The sequence below is a fragment of the Trypanosoma theileri genome (assembly GCF_002087225.1).
Source record: "Trypanosoma theileri isolate Edinburgh chromosome Unknown TM35_Tth_2_V1, whole genome shotgun sequence".
Classification (NCBI taxonomy): Eukaryota; Euglenozoa; class Kinetoplastea; order Trypanosomatida; family Trypanosomatidae; genus Trypanosoma; species Trypanosoma theileri.
In genome coordinates, this window is record NW_021639844.1 from 184,453 (window position 1) to 202,218 (window position 17,766).

A 17,766-nucleotide genomic window follows, 5' to 3' on the forward strand; every position below is an offset into this window, starting at 1 on the left:
ATATATATATATATATACGTGATAACCAACAACAACAACAACCAGAGACACACACACACACAAACAAACACAAAAAAGGGGGCCTATACAGATCACACACACACACACACACCAGAAGGATCAAATAATAAATCATATCAACATCTACTCTCACTCAAACACATTCACACTATCTATTTAAAGCTAACGGTGTCGCTCCAGAAACATACGTACACCCGAGTTTCCAATCATTCGTCCAGACAATAATGCCCGTGCGTGCAGTGCACTGCCTTCATCCACAAAGGACGCCACCACGCGATCCACCACATCAACATCAGAAATTCCCGCATGTCCACTCGCATGAAATCCATTATGTTCATCATTTAAATCATCACTGTGTTTATCCGTGTGATTATCCATTTCTTCCAATGGAGTCCCTGCCGTCATTGTCTCGCCCATCGCATCATCTGCAAGTGTGAGAAATCCATGAACGCTGCTCAGTGCTCGAAGGGCTAATGCCCGTGGGGCTGCGGGCACCAGTTGGGCATCCACCAAACACGCCTCCTTTGCACATTGCACGGCCCTCAGTGGGTGATACTGCACCTTCCAACGTCTACCGTAGAGTTTCATATTTTGCAGGCGTTTAAACATCGCGGCGGCGACTTCTTTATTCGTCACTTCAAATGTAAGAGTGGCGCCGTCCGTCTCTTCCATGATTTCCGCCTCGGAGATGCACTTTTGATGGTGTGGAGGTAAGAGATGACGTACTGTTCGGGTGTAAATAGAAGCCATACTGGTTGGGAGATCTGCCACTACAAAGGAACCATGTAAAACTTCAGCATCCCCTTCTTCACGTGAGCGTTTTTCTCTCTTTACTTTATTATTTTTTTTTTCTTCTTCTTTCGCTTGTCGTTGTGAAGATGGTGATACATCATCTGCAGTTACCATTGTAGGTTTGTCATGTTTGTTTTTTCCACTTTTATGGATATTTCGTTCTGCTACCGTTGGTGTTTCCTCTTCATTCTTCCCCGTCTTCTTTCCATGGACTCGGTGAGTCTTTACGGCTTGTGTAGGACTTGACATGATATCGCTGTATTAAACTGTTATTACTTGAAATGTATCTGTAGATTTAAATATATATATATATATATATATATATATAAATGTACGAATAGTTAATGTATGTTTATACGTGTTTATTTGATTTGGCTTGATTAGTTTCTATTTACTACAGCGAGTATTTCTTTTTTTTTTTTTTTTTTTTTTTTTTTTTGGTGTCCACTGGTGTGATGTACCGCACAAAAACTCCCTTCCCTGTTATCGCTACTCCACTCAATTAGAGAAACATTAAACAACGAGAAAGAAAAAAGAAAAAAGAAACAGAAAAAATCTCCATTATATATGAAACAAACACATCCACACCCAGAAGTCCATATAAAAAGATTGTTTACAATATAAAAAAATATATATATATATACTTTTAAATCAGTTTCTTTTTTTTTTTACTTGGTTTTCCTGTAAAAAGAGGAAGAAGCAAAATAAAAAAAGCATGAAAAAGAAAAAAAAAAAGAATAACGGAGTGTATCCAACGTCCGCACACAAGCATACACACACACACACACACACAATAAATATATAAATAAACTCCCTAAAAAAAAAAAAAAAAAAACATTTGTATCCATCCTTATCGCTTCCCCTCACGAACAATCTCATTTCTCTTCTCCTGCTGCAAAGCCCAAGAAGTAGTGACACACCACTTACAAAGCATATAGTTATGGAAAGCCGTTGGGTTTACATCCACAATGATCTGCGGTTGAGAAAGAGCAGCGGCCACAGGAGTAGCCGAAGCCGAAATAGCAGCAGCAGCAGGAGTAGTAGTAGTAGTATTATTAATATTAATATTCGTATTTGTATTCGTAGTAGTAACTGTAGTCCCACGTATATCTTGTGATCCCACTCCATTTCCACCTGTTGGAATAGCGCCCGTTCCTCCACCAAGAGCCGCATTTATTATTGTTGTTGCTGCTGCTGCTGCTGCTGCTGCTGCTGTTGTGTTTGTAGTTGTGTTTGTTACACTTGTAGAGCCTAGAATAGGATTTGTATTTGATATCTTTCCATTTCCACCTGTATGGGTGTGGTTCACATCACTTTCTGTGAGGGCAAAGAATGGTAAAGTCTCCTCCGTAATGAGTGGAAGTACAAGATCCATTGTTCTTCCATCTAATCGCATGTGCCGTATTAAACTCACACACCAAACATCTGCTGCCAATCGACATTCTCTGTGCATATTCCAAAAGGCTTGTAAAATAGCACTCATTAAATCTCGTTGTTTCTCATAAGAAACAAAACATTCCTCTCTGGAGGCCGTATTAAATGGTAGGGATGGATGTGGTTCGTGTATACCACTATTTATATGTGAGGCCACACTTTCATATGTTTCCATTTCAGTATTTTCATTCCTTAATGGAACTTCATCGTCGCATGTTTCTAAAGCTACACCGACGGCGCCGAGGAAAAAGGGTTTTAATTGACGAGATATCATGGAGTTTTTATCATCATTCCCTTTTTTGTCGGCTTTTCTTCCTATATGATTATGATCATAATGGTCATCATAATCATAATCATAAAAATCATTATCATCATCGGCGCTTTTCACGCTGTGATTTGATAATGTGCCATTCATGCTAAAACTATTACTACTCGTAGACCGACGGCTATCACTTCTATTACTGTTTCTGGTAATTGTGCTGCTGGAAGTAGTTTTACTATTCGAAGAAAAAAGTCGTGCACCAACAGATTCTTTGGAATTAGTTATTGCTAAATCATGTGGTTCCTTTCCACTCATAGATACACTAAATGAAGATTTACTGTTCTTGTTCAAACTTAAAGAAGAAGGTTTGCTCTGCAACACATCGTTATCGGAAGAAGCAGCAGCAGCAGCAGCTTGTGTAAGCCGCACAATAGATTCTTCTGCATACTCATTATATTCTAACAAAATATCAATAAACGCTCGTCTACATGGACGTACAGCACATGAAAAAGTAGAACTCCCATGTTGTGGTAACACTTGTTGTTGTTGTTGTTGTTGGGAAACTGCAGAAGGAAACATAGAGGAGAGTCCACCTCCTCCTCCTCCACTATTACCTCCTGTTTGATCTAATAAAGCACTATGAAACCATTTATCTTTTAATAATTCCTCTGCAGATGGACGTTGTGTGGGATCTGCAGAGAGACACCGCCGTACAAATGAGGCGAACTTCAACGTCCACGGATCCCGACGTAATCTAGGTTGTGGTCTTTGATGTAACTTCATCCACCATGGACACCCACCCTCTGCTAAGTGTATAGCCAACATCCCAACCATCCAAATATCATACGCAGGTGTTAGTAAACAACGGGGATTTCGTGTATTACAGGTTTGTCGAAATAAAGGTTGGACTTTTGTATTCTCCATTATGGAAGTAGTAAAAGATTTTTTCATTTTCATTTCACTTGTCAAGGAATCCATACTCTTATGAGGTGTAGTAGTAGTAGTAGTATTAGCAGTAGAAGAGTTTTCACGCATAATACACTCTGGTGGTGGTACATATTCAAGTTCTTCCACTTTAAAAATATGTAATTCCTTCAAACTTTGAATTGTCTCTGTTGTTTGTACAGCACTTAAGCAAAGTGGAGTTACCGTTGAGTTAGATGAGGTTGTTTTAGTCGTATCACTACGCGTAGGAGGACCTGTAGAAATGACATCTGTAGATGGGGATGACTTCTCTTCTGCGAGAGAGGCAATCAGTGCTTCTTCTACTTGTTCATAATATCCATCTGCAAGTACAACGTGTTTAAGCCATTCTAAAGATTCTAATGGATCTATAGATCCAAGACAACGTCCTTCTATAGTTGTAGTAGCAGTAGTAGTAGTTGGGACAGTGACTAAGAGACTACTACCACTACCAGCACCAGCAGCAGCAGCAGCAGCAGTACCCATCATGCCTCCACCACTATTCATTCCTGTCCTTACACCAATCATATCTATTCCACTAATATCACTCACATCACTTCCATCTCCATGGCTATTATAATTATCATTAGAATTATCATTATTATTATTATTATTATTATTATTATTATTATTATTATTATTATTATCACTAGTGTTTTCACTTCGGTTTTTGCCAGCATGAACATCTTTTCCACCAGTTGTATTGGTAGATCTAGCCCCACCACCGGTATTCATAGATGCTACTGTAGTAGCTGCCTGTTTACTAGATAAAGAAGATAAAGTCTCTACTACATGTGCTCTAACAAAAACATTTGTTGCCTTAACGCTTCCATGAACTCTCCCTTGACGATGTAGAGATGCTAAGTGTTGAAGAACAGCATAAATAACATTTCGAATAGCAGTTTCACGTAATAAATATGAAGGATGACTGGATTCAATCCATTCACTAAACACATTCGCTACACTACCTTGTGGGATTAATGGCATAGACATGGCAATTGCAAATAATGGTGAAGTTTTCGAATAAGGAGCTCCACGCGGTGATGGACTAACTCTACCAACACCACCACTACACTCTCCTGAGACATTAAGATCTATTGGAGGACTATCTTTAATACGATTAAAACTTCGACTAGAAGCAGGTTCTTCAGAAGCATTCTTTTTCGTTTCATTACCAGCATTAAATATACCACCTAAACGTGAAGCTGTATTAAAAGCATTAGAAAGGGATTTAAAGTTTGGGGAAGCTAAAAATCTACTATGATTAGAACGTAAAGTATCTGCTAACGCTGTATTGGATCTTGTTAAGGACTTTGGTGGTAATACTTTCTCTCGAACAGAACGCCGTCGTGCAGTAGTAGTAGTAGTAGTAGTAGTAGAAGGGGCTTTAGGGGGCAGACACCGTTCCCCAACAGCTGCCATTGGAGTTAAGGATGTGGATAAACTAAGTAAATCATTATTTTCAGGATATAATGGAAATACGGCAATCCCCAAAATAGGAAGTCGCCAAGCCATCGCATCATTATTCGTTTCATCACCTTCCATATGATCATTTATAATAGGAGAACAATTACCGGATAAGTTTTTTTGTGTAGGTTCTGCATTAAATACCCTCTCATCTATGAAAGGAGTTGTTATATTTTCATCATCCTCTAAATTAGATACTAATAGTGGACTTCCAGGAGGAAGTAAAGAATTTCTTTTAAAGGCTACTAATTCATTCTCTGAGAGTGTTGCCATTCTACGACGATGACCAGCATCTGGACTAATAAGATCTTCCACACTCTTTTTTTCTTCCTCTGTTCTAAAAGAGTTGGTTGAACTCAGACAATATCTTTTTGCCTTCCTCACAGCATCCTCACCCATCATTTCTTCTACTTGTTCTCCATCTGATATGGAGAGTAATTTCTTTTCAAGTTTCCTCTGAATTATTTGAAAGAAATCACGTGTTAGACACTGCTCTAGAGCTTCACTCCCTTCACGTACAAGATGAGTAGCACCATTATCATTATCATTATCATTATTATGATGATGATGATGATGTTGTTGTTGTTCCTCCCCCTTTTTCTCATTACTTTCTGGTTGAAAAGGTAATGTTTTATCAACTTCACGTACTTTACTTACATCCCCATAAAACTCTTCACCTTTCATCTCATCTGGTGTCTTATCTGTAGAACACCCGGAGAAACCCATTTGATTAATTGAGGGAGAAGCGATAGAGGATGAACGAAGAGGAGGCGATAATGATAATGATGATGATGATGATTGAGGTAATGAATATGTAGAAGATTTACGCTGCAATGCAAGTGTTTTTAGTTTTTGCAGCATCACTCCATCTACAAACAAAACACGTACGGCACAGATGGATTTATTTTCAATCATTTGTCCACATATCATTTTACTTCCATGACGAACATTTCTAAATACTTCCATTTCTACTTGACTCTCTTGTCTAGAATTAGCAAAGTATCCCATTACTAATTGCTGTAATGCCGGTGATGTGTGTGAGACGGCGAGTTGAACAGGAGACGGTGATGATCGGGGCATGTGATGTGTAGACATTTGCGATAATGCATGTAAAGAAGCCGCCGCTCTCTGTTCGTCTGTACGACTTAAATTCATATGAGAAGGTTTTCCGCATAATTGATTGTAGTTTAGCATTGACGGTGGAGAGATGCCGGTGAAGGGTTCATCATATAAACGGCAGGAGAACCCACCGCCGATGGAAATCTCCGGTAGTGTACTGTGTCGACGGGTTTTGTAATCACATGTTAATGGGACCGATAACTGTCTTGGAGTGGCGGGGGAATATAATAGATTGATATCACCTACTACTTCTTTTTGTTGTTTTGATTTTTTTTTTATGAGAAAGTTTTTTTTTCTTTTTTGGTTTTGGTGTTTGTGGTGTTTGTTGGGATGGTGAAAGTGGTGGTTTCTGTGCTTTTGGTCCTCCTTTTCGTTTGATCTTCGCGGGTGTCCCTTTGGGTTGTGTGCGTGTTCCCACAATGCGGGATGGCATACGCTCACTAACAGATAATTATATATATATAGATAGATAGATAAAGAGAGAGAGAGAGAAAATAACAATATTAATAATATTATTAATAATAATAGTCATTAAAAAACCATATATATATATATATATATATATATAGAGAGAGAGAGAGAGAGAGAGAGATTCATAAGAATGAAAGCAATAATAACGCATAAATAGTCATAGTAAAAAGTGAGTATAAACAATAAACCCACAGCAAAAGCAAAAAAGAAAAAAAAAAAAAACACTTCATATACCCAAAGAGACTCAAACAAACAAACGAACCAAAACAGCTACAAAACGTCTCTTTCAGCACAACTACACAGCCACCACAAATATCAATCAATCAATCAATCAATAAGTAAAAAAAACTTCTATTCTCACATCCTGTTTTTATTTCCTTTTTTTGTTTTTTTCTCTCTCACTTTCTTTTTCTTTCTTTCATATAAACAGGAATATTCACAGACACAATAGTGCTAATCACAACTGTAAATAATTAATTCACATCGCCGCAATCTCTATTCTTTCTTTCTTTCCACAGACATATATATATATATATATATATATATATATAAACATATTACAATAATCGTACACAGCGAGAAATACATACATAGATAGGTAGATACATACATATATTATTACACAGAGAGAGAGAGAGAGAGAAATACAAAGGTAAAGTGAAAGAGAGAAAGATAGAGAGAAACAAAGATGAGATAGAGATTTCACTTCATCTTTTTCTTCTATGCGACTCTTTCTCTCCTCTGTTTTCTTTTTTTTTTTTTTGAAAACTACTTGACTGAATTACAATACATAGCAAATATATTAATGCTGACTCTTTAATAAAAAGCAAGAAAAAGAAAAAAAAAAACTGAACTCTATGTGGACATTGGGGCGAAAATAGAAAAAAAAAAAAAACGAAAAATAACGACGAAAAGAAGCCACACACGCACAAGAGATAAATTAAAAAAAAAAAGAGTAAAATAAAAAAAAAAAGAAGATTAAGGAGGGTTAACCACTTATGGGGTATTATAAACATTTAAAGAAACTAAGGTGGTTAAAAGGTAGAAGATATATGTATATATATATATATCTACATAAAGAGAAAGGGTTAGAGTCACCAAGGACAGAGAGAAGGTAGACTAAACTATAAAAAGGGAAAAATAAAGACAAACCATTATTTCTGCGTACGCACAAAAAACCTCAAGATATAAAGAAGGAAATATAATAATAATAATAAAATGAAGAAGAAGAAGAAAGAAAGAAAAAAAAGAAAACAAACATTGAACGCAAGGAGAAAAAAACCAAGAAGAAGACTTTTTCTTTCTTTTTTACTCTTCTTGTAATGTGGTATATTCAGCCCATTCTTATCCCTTTTTTTTTCAATGGTTTCTTCTCCTTCCTTACTTGTTTTTCTCTTTTTTTTTCTTTTTTTCTTTTTCTTTCTCCCACTGTAACTTCTCCTCCTAGTAAGAAGAACTGTGAGTGGGGAAGTGGTGAAGTTGATCTCTACAAATCCTTTTTTTTTTTTTTTTTGCTTACTTCACATTAATGTGAAGAAATAAAAATAAATAAATAAAATTGAACATTCACTCATATATACGCACTCTCACTCTCTTACTGTTCCGACATCACTGTTTTAAACACACGTGTAAAAGGATCATCGTCAACTTCACTTTCTTCCTCCTCTTTCTTCTCCGTTTCCTGCTGCTCTCTCTCATTCTTCCCTAGACTCTTTAACACATGATGCTTTGCATCTCCCTTCTGTAAACCTATTGTTTCCACCGTAACAGTAGTAGTAGTAGTAGTAGTAGTAGTAGTAGTGGTATTATTATTATTATTATTATTATTATTATTACTATTATCATCACGTTTTAAACCATTTGTAACCGCAATTTGTTCAAACAGTTCTGTTGCTGTTGGAGTTGCTATATTGGGTGATCTTGACGGTGGTGATAATGCCTGTACGGGTGGGGATATATAATGTGGAGAACTCTCTTCATTCTCAGGTCTTATCGCCTGTATCGTAGGCGTTGTAGTCGTAGTAGTAGCAGCCGTTACTGTAGTAGTAGTAGTAGTAGTAGTATTAGTATTAGTTGGGCATAACTCTCTATTTCCTGCCTTTTCACTAAACAATGGTGGTGTTAACGAGACAGCGTGTGGTGTATCCATTCCATGTGAAGAGACATGAGAGGTTGGACGTTTTCCTTGTGTTGTATAGATGGTATCATCACGACTCATGTTATCTTGTGTGGATCGGTTTCTACTTCTAGAGAGAAATGGATCACTATACCGATGCGTTGTACTCGTACTATTATCATGTGCTTGTGGAGATGTTCGTTGTTGGGATGCCATTGGTGTAGTGGATTGACTGGCGGAGATGGGAACAGCAAATGCCTTTCCAGAGAAAAGCGTATCATCTTCCGGCATTGGCACCAGACCTAATTTCTCTGCTAATCGTGAAACTCGACGTAACCAGGGATGTGAAAGGGCTTCCGCGACGGAACTTCGTACTTCCGGATCGGGTTCTAATAAAGACTGTACAAATGAAATGGCATCATTACTAATATGCCGCCAATGTTCACTATTACACTTTGGTGTACATCGTTGTTGTTGTTGAACCATACTTGCCCGTGAGGTTCCATTAAATGGGAAACAACCACTTAAGAGAACATAAGCCACAATACCAATTGCATAGGCATCTAATTTTCTTGCTAAACGTACAGGTGTGGGTTTCCGTTCCCATCCATAGGAGACAATCCAACGCAGCATCTCCGGTGGAAGGTATTTGTCTGTTCCACACGGTGTTAGGAACAATATGGAATCTCCATCATCTTGTAATTCCTCCGCACGGCTTGAACGTTGACGCATCTCTGTATTGTTCTCTGCAGGACACATGGGGAGTGAAATACCTCCTGCTGCTGCTGTTGTTGGTGCTGTTGATTGTGTATTATTATTATTATTATTATTATTATTATTATTATTATTATTATTATTATTATTATTATTATTATTATTATTAGTGTGAGGGATGGGAACATTAGAGAGAGATGTGGGATTTAATGGTTCATCCATGGTACGACTGTTAGGATCTCGTATTGTGCTTACATCAACATCTGCACTTAATAAGAAATCTTGATGAGTGGCGCTGATCTCAGGAAGTACATCTCGTGAGATACTAGTGACTGGTGTTCCACTCTCTACTGTAGTTGAAGGAAGATCAGTTGCAGAGAATTGTAAATCCATCCCCATTCGTCCAAACTCTCCACTATTACATCCATTACCTTCTTCCAAACTGGCAGGCATATCATGCCCATTGTTGTTATTATTATTATTATTATTATTATTATTATTATTATTATTATTGCTGCTATTATTATTACTGTTGTGGGCAGTAACATTCGTCTCCATTTCATCATTCGCAAGAGTTGTACAGTCTAATGAAGAATAAGATGAAGATGGAGATGCCGCAGAGGAGGCGGAAGTAACCGATGGAGTATTATTCGTACTAGAAGCACAGGAACTACTATCACTATCCACAGAAACAAATATATTCATAGCCGATGGCACCGGTGTTGGCATACCTCCACGAATCCCACGACTACTAATAATACTATTATTATTATTATTATTATTATTATTATTATTATTATTATTTCCCTGTAATCCAGATCGTTGTAAAGTTCCCTCTTGTGTGGTACGTCCACGATATTTCTCAGGTCGTCGTGAGGTTCGCCGTGCAAGACCAAAATCAATAAGTGTTACTTTAAGTAATTGATCAAGTTCTTCAGGTCTCTTTCGGTATGAAAATGATCCCCATATGGAATGGGAATGTGTATACGGTTTATTGCCATTTCCTCTATTCGTTTTATATTGTTTAGAATCAGTAATACTTCCTTGATTGTCATTTCCCTCATCTTCTTCTTCATCATCTCCTTCTTGTGTATTGTATGTATGTGGTTCTCGGTTATTTGCACTTGAGTGTCTTGGCTGCACTACATCTTCTCCAAGTACCTGATGAATTTGATCTCGTGAAATATCTAAACGAGATAGTAGTACATTTTCCAATTTAATATCACGATGAATAATCCCTTCACACTGTTGTAAGTAATTCACCGTTCCCACTAATTGATAGAGAATTAATGCCACTCGTATTTCAGAAGGAGATCCATACATTTCTAAATATCGTCGGGCATCCAAACATCCTTTTCCCATATTCATCACAATAACAAATTCATCCGGTGTACGTAAGGCTTCTATGAATTGTGAACAAGAGTTGTGGTGTAATCGACGAATGGTTGATATTTCCCGTTCAATCTCAACAAGTTCACGATGCATTGCCTCCTGCTCTTCTAAACTACTACGACGATACATCGCAGCAGCTCCACTCACAGCAACACTATTCGCCACTGCCGCCATGGCTCGATCTAAATAGTGTAATGTAGATGGTTTCTCTGCTGTTGATGGGGTTCCAGATAGTCTATCTACATATCTTTCCTTCTTTTCCTCATCTAGAATAATGGAATTGGTTAATAAACCCGGTTTTCTCCATCGACGTCGAGGGATTACTTTAATCGCCACAAAGGTATCACTAGGGTTTCCACGGAATACCGGCATCGCGCGGAATACACGAGAAAAGGCCCCATCGCCTACATAATCCGCTTCTGGGTGAAATACATACGCATCCTGCAGACACTCTACTCGACGACACTGATGCGCAGGCCGTAGAATAGATGGAAGCGCCACTTTTTCCTTATTGCTCGCCAATACACCTCTACGCATTCCACATCGGCTTACACTTCCTCCTCCTCCTCCTCTTCTTCTTCCTCTTCTTCGCATCGCTTTACTACTACTATCTTTACTACTGCTACTACTTCTACTAACATTATTGGTGTTAGTATTGGTGGTGTTGGTGGTGTTATTGCGACGCCGACGACTACGACTGCGGCTTTGAAGATTAAGTGCGATGGATGGTAAAGCCGGTACGGAGGCGGCCCGTCGGCGTGAACGTTCACGCAATAGTGAGAAAGCACATCGTCCACTAGTGGGAGAAGGACGTACTTGCGCACTGTAGAAATCCCGCTCTGTGGAGAGTAACTGTGTGAGCCAGACATCTCCTTCCAGTTCACGCAGTGCCATCTGCACCGCATCCCGGTCCTCCACAGTGGCCTCCCCACGCACAAACACAAGTAACTTTGGATTACGCAATGCAATAGCCGTCTGTGGTATTTTGTGTAATCCATCATTATTCTTATTCTCATGATTGTGATGATGAGGATGAGGATGAGGATGAGGAGATGATGATTTTGATGAGATCTTTTGCAGTGGAGCTGTATGGGATCGTTGTCGTCTCTGTACGGTTGTTTGGGTTTGCGTGGGTGTTCTTAAGATTGGGGTTCGCATGGCTGTTGTTGAGATCTGCGTTCGTGTTTCCCGCTGCGTGCGCCACCACCGCAGGCGGTCCACCACCACAACATCCACATTCTGCACAGAGGCCAGTCCAGGAAGCATGATAATATATATATATATATATATATATATATATATATATCTGTCTGTATATATAGATAGATAAATAAGTGAAAAAAAAAAATATGAATTGCCTTTCTCCTTCTTTTTTTTTGTCTTTTTTTTTTGTGCGGTTTTCTCTATTCCGTTACTCGTATTTTTTTTTTTTCTTTTTTTTCCTTTCCTTTAATTCTTCTCCTTTTGTGAGTTGTGAATATCTTTTTTTTTCCCTTTTTTTTTTTATTTTGATCGTCTACAGAACGAAACAAATCAAAAAAAAAAAGGGAAAAAAAACCCTTTTCACTGTTTCCAGTGCTGAAATTAGAGAAAGAAAGAAAGAAAGAGAAAGAAAGAAGATGAGAATATAATAGTTATAGAGACAAACACACATGTAGAGATGGTAAAGACGTACAAGTCATGAGATAAAACAAAACAAACAAGGAAAAAAAAAATAATTTAAAAAAAGGCACAAAAGGGTCGAATATCAAAAAAAAGGAACAACCCCCCACTAATAATAAAAGTGATAATAATAATAATAAAGGAAGCAATAGTAAAAAATTCAATACAGGGAACACATAATGATAAACGTTTCGGGGTAATCATTCATTAGATCTTTATCCTTCCAACAGGGATCTAAAAGCAACCAATCTCAGAACTATATATATATATATATATATATATATATATGGAGAGAGAAAGAGAGATATTAAGAAACTCTATTAAGAGCCTCTTTTCCTCTTCTCACATTTTCCTTTTTTTATTTTTATTTGGTTTACTTTTCGCTCTTATTGCGAGGTAGTGATAATTCGTCCTATCCCTTTTATACTCATTTCCTGAATTTAATCGTTAAATATATAAACTTTTCTTTTTCTTTTTATCATTGTTGTTATTATTCTTTTTCTTTCGTTCTTTTTTTTTAGTACTAGTAGTATTAATTCCGGAGAAGATGGTCAAATGTAAGCATGTCTCATTCCCTCTACACACTTTATAACTTTTTCTCTCTTTCTCCTCGTTAATCGCATCGTTGTATTTATTGTTGTTTGTAATGATAACTCGTTCTTACTAATTACTGCTTACGTATATCCTATCACTAAATCTATATATATATATATATATATATATATATTGTTTGCTCCTTCTTCTTCTTCGAATTGTTATTGCTGTTCATATCATACTTCTTCTTCTTCTTCTCATTATTACTTATTTCTGTTCTCTCTTACTGTTTGGATTGCAGCATACATCCTTCACATCGTCTCTCTCTCTCTCTCTCTCTCTCTCTCTCTCTATATATATATATATATATATATTGAAAGAGAGAAATATCCAGAAAAGAGAAGAAATAAGGAAAATGACGAAAAAAGAAACAAGAAGAATATGGCATTTCTGCTTTGCCTAAAATCATATACTATCCTCCAGTACTGAAAATCCTTTTCTTTCTATTTTTTTATTTCGTTTCGTTTCTCTTCTTATCAACATATACATCTCTCCTTTCCCGTAAAAGGAGGAAAACAGAGAAAAAAAAAATAATAATAATAATAATTGGCTTTGCTGTACTTCACACTCTATTCACCACTCACCTTCTCCACGAGTTGAATCTCTCCATTGGCTGCCACCACCACACAACCCGCCCCATTACGATGACCGAGATAGTTTGAACTACTGAACACTGTTAAGACTTTACTGCTTTTGCTCAACCGCAGTCCATGCGCCTTCTCTTGATGGGCTCGAAATAACATACTGTATTGATGCGCCTGCAGAAACGTCTCCACCGCCTTTGCAGAGAAAGTCAGTACATTACTTCCACGTTTATTCACACCAAATCCCCATTCATTAAGGACTTCCTGTTGTTGTTGTTGTTGTTGACCGTTGCCTTGTGTTTGGGCTAAAGATGATGATGATGATGTGGCTGCGTTGTTGTTGTTGTTGTTGTTGTTGTTGTTGTTGTTGTTGTGATCATCATCGCCGGGATCTTTACTTGTGGGATCTGACCACATAAGATCAAAAGCCACAAACCATGCTTTACGAAGTGTTGCCTCATTTATTACCCGCGTTGTTGTTGTTGTTGATATTGATGGATCTGTGGAATTTGCAGCAGTATCTCCTGTTAACATCATCTGTGCTTCTGGATCATTCTTTACAGCCGGATTATTGGGGAATAGTGTTAACATTCGTGGAAAGTCCTCCTGTCGAAGAAAGGCAAGACTATCATCTTCCTTTGGTGGGGCAAAGAAGCGGGGAATACCACCATGTGTACATAATACCCGTTCCTCATGTGTGGTCCGCCTGAACTGATGTCCTGCAGTCCGTGCGGTGGGAAAAACAACACTAGAATCTCGTGGAATGGTGTTACTAGTATTACTATTACTATTACCCGTATTCGTATTCGTATTCATATTAGGAATATTATTATTATTATTATTATTATTATTATTATTATTATTATTACTGTTGGGTACATTCGGTATCACAATCTCTGCAGCCAATGGAAGATGTCTAAACAATGCGGTTGTCTCTTTAAAAAGGACTTGTCCATCCTCTTCTCCATATAAAGCCTCACATTGGGCAAGAAAACTACTGGCTCCATATGTTAACACATCTCCACACACCACACGATCTTCATGATTTCCACGCAACATTACCATTTTAGATGGATGACTAATCTTTAGGGATAATAACAGTATAAGACACTCTAGTGAAAAAGGTCCTCTATCCACATAATCACCAAGACATAATATATTCGCTGGACTCAATTGTAAATCATTAAAGATAAGAATACTGCGTAGGAAAAAGGCAAGATCTTCAAAATTACCATGAATATCACCAAAAACAAATGTTGGTGCGGCAATACGTGCAAACAAGGGTTCATTTTCAAATATTTTTTGTGCCTGGGCGACAATTTGTCGACATAAACCAAAGAAATGCTGCTTTTCATCCAATGTACGGTAAAATTGAAAATTTCCATTTACAAAACTGCGAAGCATATATTGATGTGGGAGTTCTTCCATGTGGGGTGCATTGCGTGGTAGTCGTGGTCGCAGACTACAATTATTATTATTATTATCATTATAATCATCATCATCCCTATCAAGAGGATCCATATAAACTTGAGTGTTTTGAAGAGAAGGACGATTATCCATCGCAACAACAGCGGTAACAGTTGTAGAAGTAGATGAACAAGAAATCATATGTGATTCCGATAATGAAGATGCCGGAAGTGGTAAAGCCTCCAAATCTAACTGTTGTTGTTTAATCGCCGCAAAGGTCTTGGGTGTGGCTACTCCATCTAATGTAAATGTAATCATAGGAGAGAGGGTTTTCCATTTCATCACACTTTCCTTACTGCGTGAAACCCCTTCTTCATCAACATCATCATTTTCATTTTCATTCTCTTGTTGTTGTTGTTGTTGTTCTTTTAAACTATTTGCGGATTCTGCCAATACACACGCTGGAGCTGCGGAGGGACCTAAACACGGTGTATCCGCCTCTGCTGGGGCCGCCATACATCCAAGTAATAAATCCTTTAATGTGCGATTGTACGTTAATCCATCACTGCGAACACACCGCACAATGGGATTCATATATAATGCACTCCGCTGCTGTGTGCTTGGGGAGACTCTTGTTGGTTGACTCGTTTCTTGTTTTCTTCTCAACACATCGCCTCTTCCCGCTTGACTTTGACTGCGATGACGTCGCCGTTGTTGTTGTTGTTGCTGTTGTTGTTGTCGCCACCACCAATACCGCCGCCGTCGTCGTCGTCCATCACTGCGTTTGGGCTCCACATCCATCGATAATCTCTGCTGCTGCTGTTGTTGTTGGGTATTCACATTATTATTATTATTATTATTATTATTATTATTATTATTATTATTATTAATATTATTAATATTATATGTTGTTGTTGTTGTTGATGTCGTTGCAGTGGGTTGAGAGGCGGTGCGGGCTTCAGTATTGCCCTCTTCGCCGTTACTTAATGGACTTTTTCGTTTCTGATTACACAGAATAGTCTCTGTCGATTCCCCAACACTTTCTTCATTTTTCCCTGCAGGGGAGCGGAGTGGACGTTTGTGTGATTGCTGGTAAACACCAACGTTTGCGGTTGCGGGTGGAATGACGCCTCCTCCACTCCGGCGTAATTTCTCTAAATGCACACCGTTATTATGATGATGATGATTATGATTATTATTATTTATATGATTATTATTATTTATATTATTGCTGTTGTTGTTGTTATCGGCATGATTGCCATCACTATTGATCTTGTTGGGGTTTTTGTATGGACCATCGCCACTTCGTCTCGTCCCTTCTGTCTCCATTTCCAGAATAGGTAAACGTATTATTCTATCTGAGTAAATAAATAAATATATATATATATATATATATATACAGAGAGAGAGAGAGATAAATAGATAAATAAAGAGAGATGACTCTCTGTTACTCTCTCTCTCTCTAATTACCCTAAAGATAATAAAAGGAATTGGCAAAACAAGAAAAAAAAAAACACAAACTGCAATAAAATTGATGAGCAACTCTGTTGAAATATAAACGGAAAGAAGAAGATGAAGAAAAGGGATCACACAAGGAGGTGGAAAAAAAGTCTCTGTGAGTGTGTGTGAGTATCTGTCCTTTCCCTTTTTTTTTCTCTCTTTTGTTACTTGTTATTGTTGGTTTTTTTTTTTCTTTGTCTTTTTATTTTTTATTTTGTTCCTTTGACCTTGTCTTTTTTTTTTTCTCTTCACGTCTTAAAAGAAAAAAAAAAAAAGAAAAAAAAAGAAACAATATTACATATAGTAACAAGAGTCTACTATAAATAGAGAAGATATTAAGAGCAATAACAATAATAATAATAATAAAAGAAAATAAATAACTCAAGAAGAAAAGAAAGAGGCATATGTGAAATATATATATATATATATATATGCATGATGGTAAAGTCTACAAGGCGAATAGACAGAGAAGTAAAATTGAACGAAAAGAGGAATAAAATAAAAATAAGTAGGTAAAAAAAAAAAAGGTTAACTCACATCAAGAAAGAAAAGAAGATAGAGAATAAAAACAAAAAAAAAAAAAAAATGAACCATGTGAGAAACAAACAAAACAATTTCTCCATCACATCATCATTATTAATTATTATAACTATAACAGCAGAACAGAGAAAAAAGAAACAACTGCAATAAATGTACATTTTTGTAATGTTCGAAATGGAAACACACGTATGATGTTATTTTTTTTTTTTTTAAAGAAAGAATATATATATATATATATATATATATATATATATAAAGATAAATAGAGATAGAGAAAATAAAGTGTTTAATGACACTCACACGTGGTTAACGACCAGCATAAATAAATATATATATATATTTGTTTCTCTTTCCATTTTTCTTCTATTGAATTCCTCTCAATAATTCAAAGTTCTCTCTTTCTTTTCTTCTTCTTCTTTGATGAACGCCATTTCCATCGAATCATACTTTAATTTACTTGAAAGCATTATTGCACACTATTATTAGTCCCCTTTCTTTTTCCCCCTTTCTTGAGGGACCTAAAATCATTCAGATTATCTTTCTTTCTTATTTTTTTCTTTTTCCTCCTCTTCTCTCAGTTCATTGTTTATTTCCATTCTCTCCTTCACGTTATTTCTTTTTTTGTTTCTGTAATGTACCTTTTGTCGCAATAGCCTTCTCTTTTTTTTTTGCTTCTTTTCACTCTTTTTTTAAAACCACACTTTCAGTATATCTTCTTTTTCTTTTTC

The 17,766-nt window shown here is 36.9% G+C and overlaps 4 protein-coding genes across 4 annotated transcripts; all 4 read right to left on the reverse strand.

The window, feature by feature from the left end:
* Window positions 1–183: 183 nt before the first annotated feature.
* On the reverse strand, window positions 184–1,062 carry TM35_000021660 (uncharacterized protein; the record flags this gene model as incomplete). The annotated part of the gene is made up of 1 exon (XM_029021484.1): window positions 184–1,062. The coding sequence occupies one exon, from the start codon at window positions 1,060–1,062 to the stop codon at window positions 184–186; it is 879 nt and encodes a 292-aa protein (XP_028886906.1).
* A 601-nt stretch (window positions 1,063–1,663) lies between these two features.
* On the reverse strand, window positions 1,664–6,133 carry TM35_000021670 (uncharacterized protein; the record flags this gene model as incomplete). Its single annotated transcript, XM_029021485.1, has 1 exon — window positions 1,664–6,133. The coding sequence occupies one exon, from the start codon at window positions 6,131–6,133 to the stop codon at window positions 1,664–1,666; it is 4,470 nt and encodes a 1,489-aa protein (XP_028886907.1).
* A 1,990-nt stretch (window positions 6,134–8,123) lies between these two features.
* On the reverse strand, window positions 8,124–12,017 carry TM35_000021680 (protein kinase-like protein; the record flags this gene model as incomplete). Its single annotated transcript, XM_029021486.1, has 1 exon — window positions 8,124–12,017. One exon carries the CDS (start codon window positions 12,015–12,017, stop codon window positions 8,124–8,126), a length of 3,894 nt encoding a protein of 1,297 aa, XP_028886908.1.
* Window positions 12,018–13,576: 1,559 nt separating this feature from the next.
* Window positions 13,577–16,327, reverse strand: TM35_000021690 (serine/threonine protein phosphatase-like protein; the record flags this gene model as incomplete). The annotated part of the gene is made up of 1 exon (XM_029021487.1): window positions 13,577–16,327. One exon carries the CDS (start codon window positions 16,325–16,327, stop codon window positions 13,577–13,579), a length of 2,751 nt encoding a protein of 916 aa, XP_028886909.1.
* Window positions 16,328–17,766: the final 1,439 nt, after the last annotated feature.